The 17,356-nt window shown below is 31.9% G+C and overlaps 1 protein-coding gene across 17 annotated transcripts in view; it reads left to right on the top strand.

The window, feature by feature from the left end:
- Window positions 1–17,356, top strand: part of DLG1 (discs large MAGUK scaffold protein 1) — a 285,716-nt gene that overhangs the window by 242,111 nt on the left and 26,249 nt on the right. For 5 of the 17 annotated variants that reach the window (XM_060010898.1, XM_060010905.1, XM_060010904.1 and 2 more), the window contains 5 exons: window positions 1,258–1,291; window positions 7,102–7,143; window positions 9,358–9,408; window positions 10,296–10,397; window positions 10,651–10,823. In XM_060010898.1, the coding sequence (XP_059866881.1) occupies window positions 1,258–1,291; window positions 7,102–7,143; window positions 9,358–9,408; window positions 10,296–10,397; window positions 10,651–10,823 (402 nt within the window). Of the gene's footprint in view, window positions 1–467; window positions 568–1,257; window positions 1,292–7,101; window positions 7,144–7,848; window positions 7,885–9,357; window positions 9,409–10,295; window positions 10,398–10,650; window positions 10,824–17,356 lie in introns of all 17 variants that reach the window. The other 12 variants (XM_060010895.1, XM_060010906.1, XM_069540637.1 and 9 more) reach the window with 5 other exon arrangements.

Here is a 17,356-nt window from a genome sequence, read left to right as displayed (position 1 = left end):
AAAAGAGAGAGAGAAAGGGAAAAAATGTGCTAAAGCCAAAGGAAAATGAAGGAAAGGAAAATTTTAAATATCTGAACAGCTAAAGTAATAACTTTTGCTGTAGAGCACCTAATACTTGGAAATCTAGAAAAATATGGATGGATATGAACAGATGCAAGCTTGATTTGGACTATAGTAGTAGCTAATCTGATTTACTCTTCCCTTTTTTATCAAATAGCACTTCCTCCTTATTTTTACGTATCATTGAATTACACTCTTGAAATTTTTCTGTTTTCAGTTATAAAATATTAGAATTAGAGAAGTTAATACTAAATTAAAAATTCACTGTATATGTGATTAACGCAAAATTCATATACAAACTGCACACTGTGGTCACAAGAGTCAGCTTTCACAGAGCTACTAGGCTGGGCCTTTGTACACACAGACAGTAGACATCCCTTTGTTTTGCCCCTCCTTCTCTTCTTCAGCAGTCATTCAATGACAAGCGTAAAAAGAACCTCTTTTCCCGAAAATTCCCCTTCTACAAGAACAAGGACCAGAGTGAGCAGGAAACAAGTGATGCTGACCGTAAGTATGTGGATCCAGTGGTCAACTGAAGATAAATGTAGAGGGACCTACTGCCCTGCAGTTGGTTGTTACCATGGAGACAGTTTCAAGAGCTGCAACAGGTTACTACTTGTCTTAACTAGAGGCAATTTAACAGGCATAAATTAATTTGCGTACCAATCTTAACTTTTTCTAACACCTTAGGAATTCTTAATTTAAAGTAAATGGTATTTTTAGCTATGTTTAAAATAGAATTTTTTTATATAAAGGTTCTTATAAGAAACATTTACACTCTCAGAAGAATATTTTAGAGGAAAAACATGGGTACATGAGAAGCTACTTATTGATTTCTAGGTATAGCATTGCCAATCTTTGATAATGGATTACCTCAAATCATTACGTTTTATCCCATTTCTTCATTATATGTAGACAATCTGAATTTTACTTTTAAAATAGCAAGAAATAGTCAAAATTTTTGCTTCTCTACCCTAATCAGCTTCTTATATAAAACTTCCGTTCTTTTATTAGATTATATCTAGCTGCTAGCTTATTTTAAACTTTCAGAAATATACAAAAATGCTCTGTAAGATACGTGCACCTGTAATGGTCTTGGAACTGTCTCTTATTGTAGCACCAATTTTATGCATTACTGACAACTATTTTCTTTGATTATCTTTTTATTGCTTGCTCTCTGGGAACTACTCTCTACAGGAGATCCCTGACGACATGGGATCAAAAGGCCTGAGTAAGTGATTAAAATACTCCCAAGTTATTTTTTAACCTCCATCTACAGACCTACCTTTTTCAGATACATTTTGAGATTCATGGTAGCGCCCTGCTGGCATGAGGAGGTGTATGATTTAGATTGCTTTTAGATTCTTCATGTTAATAATATGCTTGGGATTTTTATTTCTGTAATACACACCTTTTATTTTTCTCCATTTTTCACATGTCATTTGAAAAATTCTCTGCTCATAATTATATTTTCCTTTTTGTAATTTTTATGGCAATTACTTTCTCTAGGAATTTTTTAAATATGAAGAAAGACTTTTAATGTTTTTTAAAATACTGCTATCTGCCCTCATTATTAGAAGGTAGAATATAATCTTCCTTACAGTTTTATGTCCCCCCCCCCTTTTTTTTGTTAAAACAAGTTAAAATTGCTTTGAGCCTGTGTTAGAAAAGCATTGCTATAATGTGAAACTATAAAACACAATAGGTCTTAAATATTAAAGAAGAATTGTAGAACTCAAGTTCAAGTAGCAGTCTATGTAGTAGGTAAATTGTATATTTTTTTAAGGAAGTTGTAAGTTATGAAAAGAATTATAAGAAATATTATCCTTTGTTTTTTCTTTAACCAAGGTGTTGTCTCTGTTTGGGGGGAGTTCTTTTGTGTGTGTTGTTCCTGTTTAATTTTCTAGCTAGTACTTAATCTTCATATAAAGCTTGGTACAGAGTCTGATAATGTAGGAGTCATTTAATAAATGTTGGAATTAGTGAATGAAACAAGAAGTCATTTTAGCAAACAAAATTTTAAATGTGAATGTTTACAGATTGATTAAATGTGAAATTTTACCAAATATTACTAAGTTCTTTTAGGTGATGGTGACTCATAGAGGTAATCTTTTAGGCTAAAGTTTTTTTCTAAGTAGTTGTTTCCGTTTGCATTATTAAGCATCTTGAAAACTTATTTCTTCATAATTCATTGATCATTAAGGATATAGCCAATATCTTTTAACTTTCTAAGTTTACCTTAATAAACATTAAATTTCACAGATTTTTTTTCCTGATTAATGCTAACTTGACTTTTAACCTTAACTGTAGGTACTTGACTTTTATTTCAACTTTAACAATTAAAAGTTTATATTAGATTGAAAGCAGTATGCTTTATATGTAATTATTTCTATTACACACACTTTATTATTTATGCATTTGCCATTTTAGGATCTGGCAAGAGCCAAAAATTTACTATCACTAGTGGCACCCTTTTTTAATCTCTTACCTTTGGGAAAAATTATCAGTGAAATCTTCAGAAACTGGAAAATATTTCCACAGATTCTTAATGCTATATAATTTATTTTGAGAATGATCATAAGGTGGTGTGGATCATCAAATGAACCCACATATTTTTGTTACCTGTTGAGTCATCAGAGAACTATGGAAAGCTCATGGAAAAAGGAACTAAATGAAGAATTTGGTTCCCACGTTGATATTTTTATAGTGGATAACTACACCTTGACCACATCGTACTTTCATCTCTCATTTTAATTGAGGTTTGAGACTTGGGAAGAGAAACAAATGAAAAATGATAACTGATTACCAATGTCGTTGATTTAATTTTCTGGTCAGTGACTTAAGATCCCTTGAATGGTAGGTTTCTGTGCTTCATCTCACAAGAACTGAAAGAATTTATTCACGTGGTAACTTGATCAGATCAAAAAGATTTTATTTAGAAAAGGTTGACGGAGACAGAAAAATATCAGTAAAATTCTAAACTGGATATGATGGAGGTTATCACATAAAACATTACTAGCAGCTGACAAGATGCTCATTATTATACAGTAGAAAATACTGGGAAGAAGGGTGGGTTAAGGGCATTATTTAAGATCTCAGTTATCTATATTCTAAAGTTCAGGATACAGGGAAAAAACTAAGCAAAATCCTGTGCGATTTTAATGTAAGAAGATAAATGTGACCTCATATTCATTAAACCTTGCTGGAACAGGACTCATGAAGGGACTGAAAACAGAAGGACAAATTATTCCAGATAAACCTGTTAAAGAGATGTGGAATAACACTGAATAACAAGAAAGATGTATACCTGCGTGTAATTTCACACAAGCTATGAAAAAGTAGCGTATTTAATTAAAGAGCAGAGAGGGAAACAAAAGTGACACCCTAGAATACTTTTCGTAGACAAGAATTCAATGATTCTACAAAGAAGAGGATCAAATAAATTATTGATGTATCCTGTTGACAGTAGATGAAACAATAATAGAAATTGCCTTTCCAAAACTAATTTTGACTAACAGAACTAATTAAAGTATGGTAGAAATCTGGGAGGATACAACTAAATTATCATACTTGTAAAAAGCTAGAAATAGAAATCTGTGTAGCTTTTATGCTTTTAGAAGGCAATTTTGAAAAAATTCAAGAGGAAAAAAGTGGGTAAGATTCCTTTAAAAGAGACTAAAAGTAAGTGTAGTTCAGGAGCAGTTATATAAGGTGCTCAGAAATGAAATTATACAGTTTCAGACAAGGTTTGTACCTTTTGTATGCAGTTTATTTTTATAGCTTTCCACTTTGTAGAACACCTCAGAAACTTCTACAGTTAGGCATATAGATTTCCTAATACATCTCTTCTTTTTCTATTTTAAAGACTTACTTGAGTAGAGTGGTACAGAGCTCTTAAGATGCCAAGAATTGTTTAAGACTGAGGATATGTCGTATTTAGGGAGAGCAAAGAGAAAACACATGATATAGTCTCAGGAAGAAATGTTTGACTAGAAAGGTGAGACTTGGTCAGAGAGAATTGAAATGGTTGTGATCATCAAACATATAAACAAAAATTAAAATTTTAAGAATCTGATTATACTATGTCAAAAGGGTAATATTCTTGCACATAAATTTCTAACAGACCAATAAGAAACAAACACTCCCCATTAGAAAACTGGACAAAGGATATAAGAAGAATGCTCAAAAGATAAGCAAATGAAATAAGAAATGTTTAACAGCCCTAATAATCAATAAACAAAATGACATGTTTTACCCATCACCTTAGCAGACTTTGCTTTTAAAGGCGAATCCAGTGATGGAGATGGTTCTTTGGAATGACTACTTTTAACATATTACTACTGGGAGTGTAAATTGGTACAGCCTTTTTGGAAAAGCATATCTTTTGATCTACTAATTCTTTTTCAAGGAATTTATCCATAGGATGTAATCAGAGGTGGAAACAAAGGTTTATACATCAGGATGTTTTGTTTAATATTATTTAGAAAGTAGAGCACCCCAAAATTCAAATAATCCTAAAATGCCTTATAGTTGGGAAGTGGTTAATGAAGTATGACTTACTATATAGTATAATATTTTATAGCCATTGAAAATCATATTAAAACATAATGGCCTGGAAAATGCTCACAATATAAATGAAAAAAGTAAACTATGAAACTGTACATATATCTCAGATTTGTAAATAAACACATATATTTAGGGCTATTTTTGAATAGTGTTGCTTTGAACATTTTTATACATATCTTTTGGTATGCATATATGCCTTTTATGTTGGGAAAATACCTAGGAAATGAATTGCTGGGTCACAGATATATAATATGTTAGGTATTAGGAGATAGTGCCAAGTAGTTTTCCAAAGTGGTTATACCAGTTTACCCCACCCCCACCCCCAAGTAGTATGTGAGTTCCAGTTGCTACATATCTTTCTCTTCGCTTGACATAACTGTTTTGTTTTTGTTTTTTCATTTTGGTCATTCTGGTGGATGATAGAGATATCTGTTGTGGTTTTAATTTGCGTTTCCCCGATAATAAGCTTGAACACTTTTTTATACTTGTTGGATATTTGAACATCTTCTTTGATGACATGCCTTGAAAAAGATTATTTTTAATTTTCAGGGAAAAAGCATTTTAACTTTCGAACAAGCTCCCAAACAATGGTAATGATGCCATTCCAAGGACAGTACTTTAAGTAGCAAGAGTTTATTGTAGAGGAGTTACTTAAAGGATACTTGAAAGAACTTGAAGAATTTGACTGCTTCGTAGCTCTTGGTAATCTTAGAGAACTCAAGATGAGTAGGGGAAATTCCCAGAAAAGAGATTGTAGTAACTTCAATTTTTTGTACATGTATAACATGTCAGACATATTCAATAGTAGAGGAATAATAAAATAAACCCCACAAGTATTCATTTATCCAACTTCTCTAATTGTCAAATCATGGTTAATTTTGTTTCTTCTATACTCCCACTTTCCACTCACTCGAGTGCAATAACATTTCTTTCTTTTGTATATTAGAGATTGCAGAGTGTAATACAAATCGTAGTATAACTTTAAGAATTTTTTTTTTTCTATGTGGCATTCCTACTTCTGGGAATGAATTTTAAGGAAATAGGACAAAAGGTGAAAGCCATGTAAATGAACACGTTCATTAATAATTTGTTGATGTTTGTGGAAAACAATTTAAAGCAAACTAAAATATCTAAATAAGTAGTAAGGTAAATCATGATGTAACAGTCCAATAGAATATTATACCGCAATTTAAAATGATTGTTTTGACATCTGTGTGGTAACATGAGAAGAAATTTTTAAATATAAACTTTAGAAAACCACCATTTTATATGTGCTATCATACATTATTCAGTCTTATAATTTTTAATGTTCTTCCTGTATACATAATAATGATTAAGAAAGTTGTATCTTGTCTTTGTAGGTTAGAATAACAGACTTATTTTTCACTATGACAGTTTTTCAAGAACTGTACTACCATTTCAAGAACTGTCTACCATTCTCTAAACTTTTCAGTAGTGCTACTTGATTTTAGGAGACTGTGGGTGATATGGTACAGCAGATATCTCTCCTCAAGCTTTTTCCTTATCCGTTAATTTTTTTTTTCCTTTGCCTGACATAAGAAATTTAGATTTACCTCTCTCCCATGGAAAATTTTGTTTTTTAGTTTTCATAGATAAAATTACCTTTTTTAATTCAAAGGAGACACGTATTGAGAGAGTGCAAGAGATTATATTTACATGAGAAAAGTGCTGGTTGTTTACTGAACAGTCAAGTTATGAAATGGGGGTCACTTTGAAGGAGGGGCCAGGCAGCAGATGAGTGTGTTTACTTTATCTTTTTTATTTTGCAAAGTAACCATGGTCAGTTTTATCAAAGCAGAGTTTCTCAGAAATATTAGTCTACTTTAAAATACAATCCCACCTTCTAGAATTCCGTTCCATTTGACTTTTTTTTGAGGCATCTGAATCTGTGATATCCAAAATGCTTTATCTGTATGATCTCAGACATGCATTTTCATTTCTCTTCAGGAACAAGAAAGAAGCTGAACTAAAGCAAGATTATTTATTTTTTAAGATATCACTTCATTGAAATGGGCATCTGTTTGCTCAGATATAACTTGTTTCCTTTGTTAGTCATTACTGTATCATAACCTAAATTAAATGGTGTCAATGACATTTTCTCTTTGGGGTTTTTATGACGACAGTTGGACTGATTTAGGATCACTTTGTTATATTCTACTTTGTTATATTCTATTATAATCTATTCATAATAAGATTTTGTTCATAAACTGTTGAACAGAAAATGAGACATTTTCCTTGATTGCAGATTTTTTTTCCTTGCTAATTCATATTCATTTACTTGAAATAACTAAACTTTTCAAAGAAAATCAGAAATGTTTTTAAAAACTCTTTGGGTATCTGTGGTTTATATCTCGACATTTTGTTAAGTCACCTTGTGTTTATTTTGATAATTTGCTTTTTTTAAACTCATGACACTGTGTTTTCTTTATTTTTTCCATTGTCCTGCAATTTCAGAACATGTAACTTCTAATGCCAGTGATAGCGAAAGTAGTTACCGTAAGTGTTTTAAGTTGTTTGTTCTTTTGTTATCTCAAGTAATATATCCTTTGGGGTTTTTTTCCCTTAGTGATGTATTCTGAAAACTAAAAATTAGGTGCTTAATATTTTAAAATCAGGTAGAGCCAAGTAAAATTCTTTACTTGATAAATAAAATCACGCTCTATGTACAGAAGTTAATTTCCAAGGTTTTCATAAAATACAAAAGTTCATTTTACAAAAGTGCTATTCGTGTACACAGTATGTGTATGTGTGTTTGTATCTTTTATAAGAAGTAAATACCTAGTTAAATGAGTAGTAAACTTGTATTTTGCCATTTTATTTAGTAATTCTGTTTCTAACTAATCATAAAAATATTTTTCAGTAATGCTAAATTATAATTAGCTTTATTTCCTTTTTTATTCTGTGTCACCAATACTGGTGTGGGTCAAGATACTATTTATCGCCAGCTTTTGGTGAACATAAGAAATGGCGAAGGGAAAATTTTCAACAGTTGCTTAAACAGTAATACTGATCTCTTTTTTGGTTCTTATGGTACTGTCTTGGTATTATATTATTAAGGGACCTATATAAGCGTGTGAACTTTTTAAACATATTTGGGCATGGGAGGAGGGGAGAGTACATGAATATTACCAGTTGTAGCACTTTAAAAATTAAAATTGCTTTTCTAACTTTTTTTTTTTTTACTGCTGTCTAATATGAAAGTAATCTTGATTACAGATGAGTATGGCTGCTCAAAAGGTCCATCCTGTTAATATCAGTCTCTAATATTTTTCATATTGACAGTATATACTTTTAACCCTCATTCATTTGATTGGTTGTTATTTTTGCTGCATAATAGTTATTTAACGATTTTCTTTTTTGGTATGGGAATGGGAATGTGATTTGGGAATGTGATTTCTCGTATTTTAGCATTTTATTAACTTACAGTCAGAACTCACCAGAGAGTAGCTGAGTAGCTTTCTAGACTAAAAAGAGGTAATGAAAGTATATACTGTCTGTCTCACCATTTGCATGAATTATTAGGTGTGGAATATTCAAATTGCATGTTTCTGATAACATGTAAAACATGTTTTACATACAGTACTTTAAAAAGCAGCTTGTAAATATACATTTTTTATGTATTATAAATTTTAAAACAACAAAATACACTTTAAAGCTGGAAAGAATATTTATGTCAGTATATGAATTGAAAAGATTTACAGCTGCATACATGTAATATAAACCAATGACAAATTTAGTGAAAAGATTGTTATAGAATCATAATAATCAAGAAGAAAATCTTCAAATACATTCTGCAATATTGATTTCATTGAACCACTTGAATTTAACAGCTCTTCCTTGTTTGTTTTCTACACGTGTGTGTGTGTGTGTATGTGTGTGCTAAGACCTCCTGAAATTTTTAACTCTTTTAGTTATTTTCATTGAGTCGAGATATAATTCGTAGACTTTTCTATTTAGGATATTCATAAGCTCTAATCTTTTAATTTAATCCTAGAGAATTTAACTTCTGAAGTGCTTTTAAGATCAAAGCAAAATATATTTTTTCTCCTTTACTATCTATGTGATTCATTTTGTTGAAAAGGAAGGATTTAATTTTATCTAAAATTTTTTTAACTCAAAATGTTATTTTTTAAAAATTGAATAAATCAATTATTATAATAATGAATTTTTTTCATCAGTGAAATAGTGACACTAGTTTTACCTTTGCATTAAATTCTTTTGGTTAGAAAATAGTTGTAATTATAAAGATGTTCGTGCTATGTTAAATGTTATACCTGGTAGGACCAAAAAAAGCAGCATATTAATAACAGAAAATTACCTAATATGCATATATGTAGAACTGCTCATTAAAGTATTAATTTTTAAAGAACTGTTTAATAGCTCTTAGGTTCTAAATAAAAAATTAATAGCTTATACTTGACATCCCAAGTGAAGATTTTAATTTGGTCTATTGATAACCTGTAAAACCCAGAATAACAGAAAGGTAGTTATTAACTAGCACATTTATATTTTGTTTTTACATATACCAAACTTGATAATTTATCACTTTTTTCCTAAATCTTGCCATAATTAATTTATAAAGTACCCTTTTTTTTACATCTTTGCTACTTTTCTTGGGAAAGTTCTAGTAATTTATATGTTATATTAAAGAATTAAATTAGTATAGCTTTCTTTATAGATTTTCTCATCTGTATTTTAACTTTCTAATAGGTGGTCAAGAAGAATATGTCTTATCTTATGAGCCAGTGAATCAACAAGAAGGTTTGTGAAGCCTGTTGATGTTTTACAATCTTATGGAAAAACGTAATTTGGAAAATAGATCTAACTCATACCTTAAAAAAAGTTTCATTAGAATTTTAGCCTTTTTTCTTACTATACATATATATATATATATATATATATATATATATATATATTTACTATATGTATTTTATGAAACATGGTTTAGCCCATAGATTATTAAAATCTTATCATTTTATATTGGTGTTTTATTTCCTAAGCAACTTCTTTCCAGTGTTCATAATAGTATCACTATCCTTGTTCAAAATTTTGGAATCATCTTTGATCTTTCTATTCTTCATCTCCCTTGTCTAGTCAGTTTCTAGGCCCTATTTATTCTTATCATACCTTTCTTATTTATAACCTCCTTTCATCCCTCCTACCACAATGTTAGGTCTCATTTTCACTACCAATCTCCCTGCTTCCAACATGGTCCCTTACAGTCCAGCGTATACACTTTTATTAGATCATCTTTCTCGATGACTACTCTGATTATACCCAGTTTCTTTTTTGCCCTTCTTTTATCTGCTTCCCTACAGTTTCTACTTGAAAAGGGATCAGTAAAACACTGTACTGTGTTTTCTCATTTGTAATGAGATGATGTTAGCAATGTATAGAAACATTATCTGCTAAAATGCTGAATATAACTTGGTTGAATTATCTAAGTGTATGACTTCCAACAGGAGATTGACTGAAGTGTAAGATTTTAATAAAGGTTTGTAAACTATCAAGTTAGGCATCATTGGTGGAGAAAGAATAAAAAATAAATTCTTCATAACAGTTAAGGATACTTTTGTTTTCTAGTGAAGTAAAATACACAGATGTTTGTTAAGTGTTTATTTCTTTTAACATGCAGTATATTTTTATAGTTAATTATACTCGACCAGTGATCATATTGGGACCTATGAAAGACAGGATAAATGATGACTTGATCTCAGAATTTCCTGACAAATTTGGATCATGTGTTCCTCGTGAGTAACCCACATAAAAATTCTTAATTTTTGTTCTTAACTTTTTGTCACTGTGTGTGGTCAAAGTAAACAGTACCATTTTTTAATGGTTTATACTTATTTTATCAGTTATTCATCCTCCATATTATTGTCACTTTTCAAATTTAAATCAATCTCTGTTGTAGTGAACTTTACAAAACGATTCTTTAAGTAGAAAATGGCTTTGTTGTGCCTTTTAATATTAAACACTTCCTCAAGTTCTTTTCTATTAAAGATACAACTAGACCAAAACGAGATTATGAGGTAGATGGAAGAGATTATCATTTTGTGACTTCAAGAGAGCAAATGGAAAAAGATATCCAGGAACATAAATTCATTGAAGCTGGGCAGTATAACAACCATCTGTATGGAACAAGTGTTCAGTCTGTGCGAGAAGTAGCAGAAAAGGTAAGCATCAGAGTGATCCCAGAATAAAGTTTCTAATCAGATACGCTTTTTTTTTTCAGATATGCCTTTGACAGTATGAAAGAATGATGGATAGAAACTTTTAATTCATGTTTTTGAAAAAATATAGATACATGTTGCAGCATTGATTAATCTCAGCAATGTTATGAATTTATTCAACTAAATATTTACTTTTAGGTGACTTAGAAAAATATATATAAGATAAAGTAGAATAAGAAGAGCAACCGGCTTCCCTGGTGGCACAGTGGTTGGGAGTCCGCCTGCCGATGCAGGGGACGCGGGTTTGTGCCCCGGTCCGGGAGGATCCCACCTGCCGCGGAGCAGCTGGGCCCGTGAGCCATGACCGCTGAGCCTGCGCGTCTGGAGCCTGTGCTCCGCAACGGGAGAGGCCGCAGCGGTGAGAGGCACGCGTACTGAAAAAAAAAAAAAAGAAGAGCAACAAAGAAAATAAGAATAGAAATGATGACATGAATCTCTGCAGGAGGGGAGGTTATTATTTTGGGGTCCTGTACATTTGCTAGAGATAGACCTTGTGTTTAGCCCTAGCTTTCCAACAAGTACCATAATTAAGAAGCTAAGATCATCAATAAAAATGAACCAGATGTTCAAGATAAGTGTAAGTGGCTCCTGGTACTGAGACTAGGCAAAAATTTCTCCTGAATGGTCGTTTAATAAAAGACAGTGTGGAAAAATACTCAGTAACATTGTAACAGCAACAGATTTTTTGAAAGCAGTCTGATGATATATTGACATTGGGTTAAGGCAGTTTTATGGTAAAGCCAAAACAGTGTACTCCAGATGTGCTGCTATACTTAAATCAATCTTTGGGCCTAGAAAATAAACATCAACAAATTATTTTATACTTTCAAAACTATAGTAGTTTAAGACTTAGTCATGAAATACCTACAAAATATAAAGCAGTAATTCAACATCTCAGTTTTCCATCTGTAAGTGCTCCTTTCTTTAATAAGAGGTTTGGTTAATTGTGATTAGTTTTAAAAATCGAAAAAATGGACATGTTCAGTGATGGCAAGAATTTGGGAAAATAGAAAATCTTATTAGATGTTGCTAATGGGGGTAAAATTAATAGCACTTTATTTGAGAATGATTTGGCAATACCAAATAAATGTGCATAACCTGTGACTCAGAAATTCTATTTCTTGGTATCTAAGTAGAGATTCACACATAAGGATTATGTATAATGATGTGCATAGTAGCACTTTATAGTAGTGAAGAATTGGACTCAGGAAAGGGGAATGGATAATTAACTGTTATTTATTCATGCAGTAGGATACAGAAGCTAGAGTGAATAAACTAAAATATCCACTAATTAGGTGTATCCACATTAATAAATCTCAAAATTATATGGTGAATGAATGAAGTTGCAAAGGATATATACAGGATGACACTATTCATATAAACTTTAATTAACATAAGGTAGTTCATTAATACATATTTCGTGTTTTCATAAACATAAAAACATGCATGGGTATCAAATAAGCTATGAGGATATATAGTACAGCCCAGGGAATAATTATAAATAGAATATAACCTTTAAAAAATGTGATCACTATGTTGTATACCAGAAACTTATATAATATTGTACATCAACTGTACCTCAATTTAAAAAAAAATATTTACTGGGAAAAAAAATGCATGGGAATGATACACATCTACTTCAGGTGTATATGTAGCTGCTATTCGGTGGTTTTCCTTTGAGAGAAAAGGAAGGAAACTGTAGCTTTAGCTTTACTTGTAATATTGTATTTCTTTTAAATTTTTTAAAAATTTAAAAAACACACCTCAGCCTGCCAAATAATATCCAAACTTCAGATTATTGATAAATAGAAAAGTAACACCATATCATAGCAAACTATTTCTTCTGCAAACCTTGTGGAGAAGAAAATATCAGGAGGTCCCACAAAGTAGAAATATTACAAATAACACTGTGATCACAATGCAGTAAAGCTATAAATTATTAGAAAATCAAAAACTGAAAGCCAGGCCAACTGGAAAATTTTTATTATTTATTCATATTAAAGTATAGTTGATGTACAATATTATATATGTTAGAGGTGTCCAATATAGTGATTCACAGTTTTTAAAGGTTGTACTCCATTTATAGTTATTATAAAATGTTGGCTATATTCCCCATTTTGTACAGAATATCCTTATAGCTTATTTTATACATAATAGTTTGTACTCTAAGTCCCCTACCCCTATATTGCCACTCCCCCTTTCCTCTCCCCACTGGTAACCACTAGTTTGTTCTCTGTATTTGTGAGTCTGCTTCTTTTTTCTTATATTCACTAGTTCGTTGTGTTTTTAGATTCCACATATAAGTGATGTCATACAGTATTTGTCTTTCTCTGTCTGACTTATTTCACTTAGCATAATACCCTCCAAATCCGTCCATGTTGCTGCACATGGCAAAATTTCATTCTTCTTATGTCTGAGTAGTAGTCCATTATGTATATATACCACATCTTCTTTATCCATTCATCTGTTGATGGACACTTAGGTTGCTTCCATATCTTGGCAATTGTAAATGATGCTGGTGTGAACATTGGGGTGCGTGTATCTTTTTGAATTAGTGTTTTTGTTTTTTCAGGTATATCCCAGGAGTGAAATTGTTGGGTCATATGGTAGTTCTATTTTTAGTTTTTTAAGAAACCTCCATACTGTTTTCCACAGTGACTGCACCAATTTACATTCCCACCAGCAGTGTACAAGGGTTCCTTTTTCTCCACATCCTTGCCAACATTTGTTATTTGTGCTCTGTTTGATGATAGCTATTCTGACAGATGTGAGGTGGTATCTCACTGTGGTTTGATTTTCATTTCCCTGATGATTAATGATGTTGAGCACCTTTTCATGTGCCTGCTGGCCACCTGCATCGCCTGTTTGGAAAAATGTCTATTCACTTCTGCCCACTTTTTAAACAGGTTATTTGTTTATTTGATGCTGAGTTGTATGAGCTGTATATATGTTGTATATTAATCCCTTATCAGTTCTACTATTTGCAAATATCTGCTCTCATTCAGTAGGTTTTCTTTTCATTTTGTCAATGATTTCCTTTGCTGTGCAAAAGCTTTTATGTTTAATTAGGTCCTGTTTGTTTATTTTTGCTTTTATTTCATTTGTGTTAGGAGACAGAGCCAAAAAAATATTGCCGTGATTTATTTCAAAAAGTGTTCTGCCTATGTTTTACTCTAGGAGTTTTATACTATCCAGTCTTACATTTGGGTCTTTAATCCATTTTGAGTTTACTTTTGTATGTAGTGTTAGAGAATGTTCTAATTTAATTGTTTTACATGTAGCTGTCCAGTGTTCCCAGCAGCACTTACTGAAGAGTGAAGTCTTTTCTCCATTGTTTATTCTTGCCTCCTTGTCATAGATTAGTTGACCATTAGTGCATGGGTTTATTTCTGGGCTTTCTATCCTGTTCCAGTGATGTCAGTTTTTGTGCCAGTACCATACTGTTTTGATTACTATACCTTTGTAGTATAGTCTGAAGTCAGCATGATTCCTACACATACATCCTTCTTTTTCAAGATTGTTGTGGCTATTTGGGGTCTTTCGTGTTTCCATAAAAATTTTAAATTTATTTGTTCTCGTTCTGTGAAAAATGCCATTGGTATTTTGATAGGGATTGCATTGAATCTGTAGATTACCTTGGGTAGTATGCCCATTTTAGCAATATGAATTCTTCCAATGCAAGAACATGATATATCTTTCCATGTATTTGCGTCACCTTCAATTTCTTTCATCAGTGTCTTATAGTTTTCTGAGTACAGGTCTTCTACCTCCTCAGGTAGGTTTATTCCTACATATTTTATTCTTTTTGATGCAGTGGTAAATGGGATTGTTTCATTAATTTCTCTTTCTGATAGTTTGTTGTTAGTGTATAGAAATGCAACACACTTCCGTATGTTAATTTTGTATCCTGCAACTTTATACCAAATTTATTGATGAGCCCTAGCAGTTTTCTGGTGATGTGTTTAGGAGTCTGTGTATACAGTATCATGTCATCTGCAGACACTGACAGTTTTACTTCTTCAGTTCCAATTTGGATTCATTTTATTTCTTTTTCTTGTCTGGTTGCTGTAGCTAGGACTTCTACTACTAAATAAAAGTGGCAAGAGTGGATATCCTTGTCTTGTTCCTGATCTTAGAGGAAATGCTTCAGCTTTTCACCTTTGAGTATCATGTTAGCTGTGGGTTTGTTGTAAATGGACTTTATTATCTTGAGGTATGTTCCTTCTGTGCCCAATTTCTGGAGAGCTTTATCATAATGGGTGCTGAATTTTGTCAAAAGCTGTTTCTGCATCTATTGAGATGATAGTATGGTTTTTATTCTTCATTTTGTTAATGTGGTGTATCATATTGAGTGATTTGTGTATACTGAAAAATCCTTGCATCTGGGATAAATCCCACTTGATCGTGGTGTATGATCCTTTTAATGTACTGTTGGATATGGTTTGCTAAATTTCTGTTTAGGATTTTTGCGTGTATGTTCATCATTGATAATTCGCCTCTAGTTTTTTCTTTTCTTGTGATATCTTTGTCTGGTTTTGGTATCAGGGTAATGCCAGCCTCATAGAATGAGTTCAGAAGCATTCCTTCCTCTGCAGTCTTTTGGGATAGTTTGAGAAGGGTAGGTGTTAACTCTTCTCTAAATGTTTGATAGAATTCACTTGTGAAACCATGTGGTCCTGGGCTTTTGTTTGTTGGGCGGTTTTTAATTACTGATACAGTTTTCATTACTGGTAATGGGTCTACTCATATTTTCAATTTCTTGCTGTTTCACTCTTGGGAGAGCGTACCTTTCTAAGAATCTGTTTATTTCTTCTAGGTTGTCCATTTTATTGGCATATAGTTGTTTCTAGTAGTCTCTCATGATCCTTTGTATTTCTGTGGTGTCAGTTGTAACTTCTTTTTCATTTCTGATTTTATTGATTTGGACCCCCTCTCTTTTTTTTTTGATGAGTCTGGCTATAGGTTTATCAATTTTATTTATCTTTTCAAAGAACCAGCTTTTAGTTTCATTGATCTTTTCTATTGTTTTCTTCATCTCTATTTCATTTATTTCTGCTCTGATCTTTATGATTTCTTTCCTTCTACTAACTTGGAGGGGTTTTTTTCTTTTTCTAGTTCTTTTAGATGTAAGGTTAGGTTGTTTATTTGAGATTTTTCTTTTTTCCTGAGGTAAGCTGTATCTCTATAAACTTCCCTCTTAGAACTGCTTTTTGCTGTGTTCCATAGTTATTAGATCATCATGTTTTTGTTTTCATTTGTCTCTAGGTATTTTTTATTTGCTTGTTGATTGCTTCAGTGATCCATTGGTGGTTTAGTAGCTTATTATTTAGCCTTCACATATTTGTGTTTTTTGCAGTTTTTTTTCCTGTAGTTGATTTCTAGTCTCATAGCATTGTGGTCAGAAAAGATGCTTAATATGATTTCAGTTTTCATAAATTTACCAAGGCTTGTTTTGTGGCCTAGCATGTGATCTGTCCTGGAGAATGTTCCATGTGCACTTGAAAAGAATATGTATTCTGCTTTCAGATGTAATGCTCTTTATCAATTAAGTCCATCTGGTCTATTGTGTCATTTAAGGCTAGTATTTCCTTATTGATTTTCCATCTGGACAATCTGCGCATTGGTGTAAGTGGGATGTTAAACTCCCCTACTACAACTGTGTTCTGTCAATTCCTCCTTTTATGTTTTTAAAATTTGCCTTATATATTTAAGTGTTCCTATGTTGGGTGCATATATATTTACATTTGTTACGTCTTCTTGGATTTATCCCTTGATCATTATGTAGTGTCCTTTTTTGTCTCTTGTCACAGTCTTTATTTTAAAGTCTATTTTATCTGATATAAGTATTGCTACTCTGGCTTTTTTTATTTCCATTTGCATGGAATACCTTTTTCCATCCCCTCACTTTCAGTCTGTGTGTGTCTTTAGATCTGAAGTGAGTCTCTTGTAAGCAGCATATACACCAGTCTTATTTTTGTATCCTTGATTCCAGCATTTAGTCCATTTACATTTAAGATAATTATCAGTATGTATGTTCTTCCTGCCATTTTGTTAATTGCTTTGCAGTTGTTTTTGCATGTCTTTTTTTCCCTTCTTTTGTTCTCTTGTGATTTAATGACTGCCTTTAGTGTTATGTTTGGATTCTTTTTTCTTTTTTGTGTGTATATCTATTACAGATTTTTGGTTTGTGATTACCATGAGGCTTTTATATAGCAGTCTGTATGTATACGTGATTGTTTTAAGTTGCTGATCTCTTCATTTCAAATGCATTTTAAAGACCTGCCATTTGTACTCTCTTCCCTTCACGATTACTGTTTATCTGATTGTTTTATATAACCCTTAACTGCTTATTGTGGATGTAGATGATTTTACTACTTTTCTATTTTAACCGTCCTACTGCCTTTACTGTATATTTGCCTTTACCATTGAGTATTTTCATTTTGTAATGTTCTTGTTTCTTGTTGTGGCCTTTTCTT

This window comes from Delphinus delphis, chromosome 4, assembly GCF_949987515.2.
Source record: "Delphinus delphis chromosome 4, mDelDel1.2, whole genome shotgun sequence".
In the NCBI taxonomy this organism is placed as follows: Eukaryota; Metazoa; Chordata; class Mammalia; order Artiodactyla; family Delphinidae; genus Delphinus; species Delphinus delphis.
This window is presented reverse-complemented; position numbering and strand designations above follow the sequence as displayed.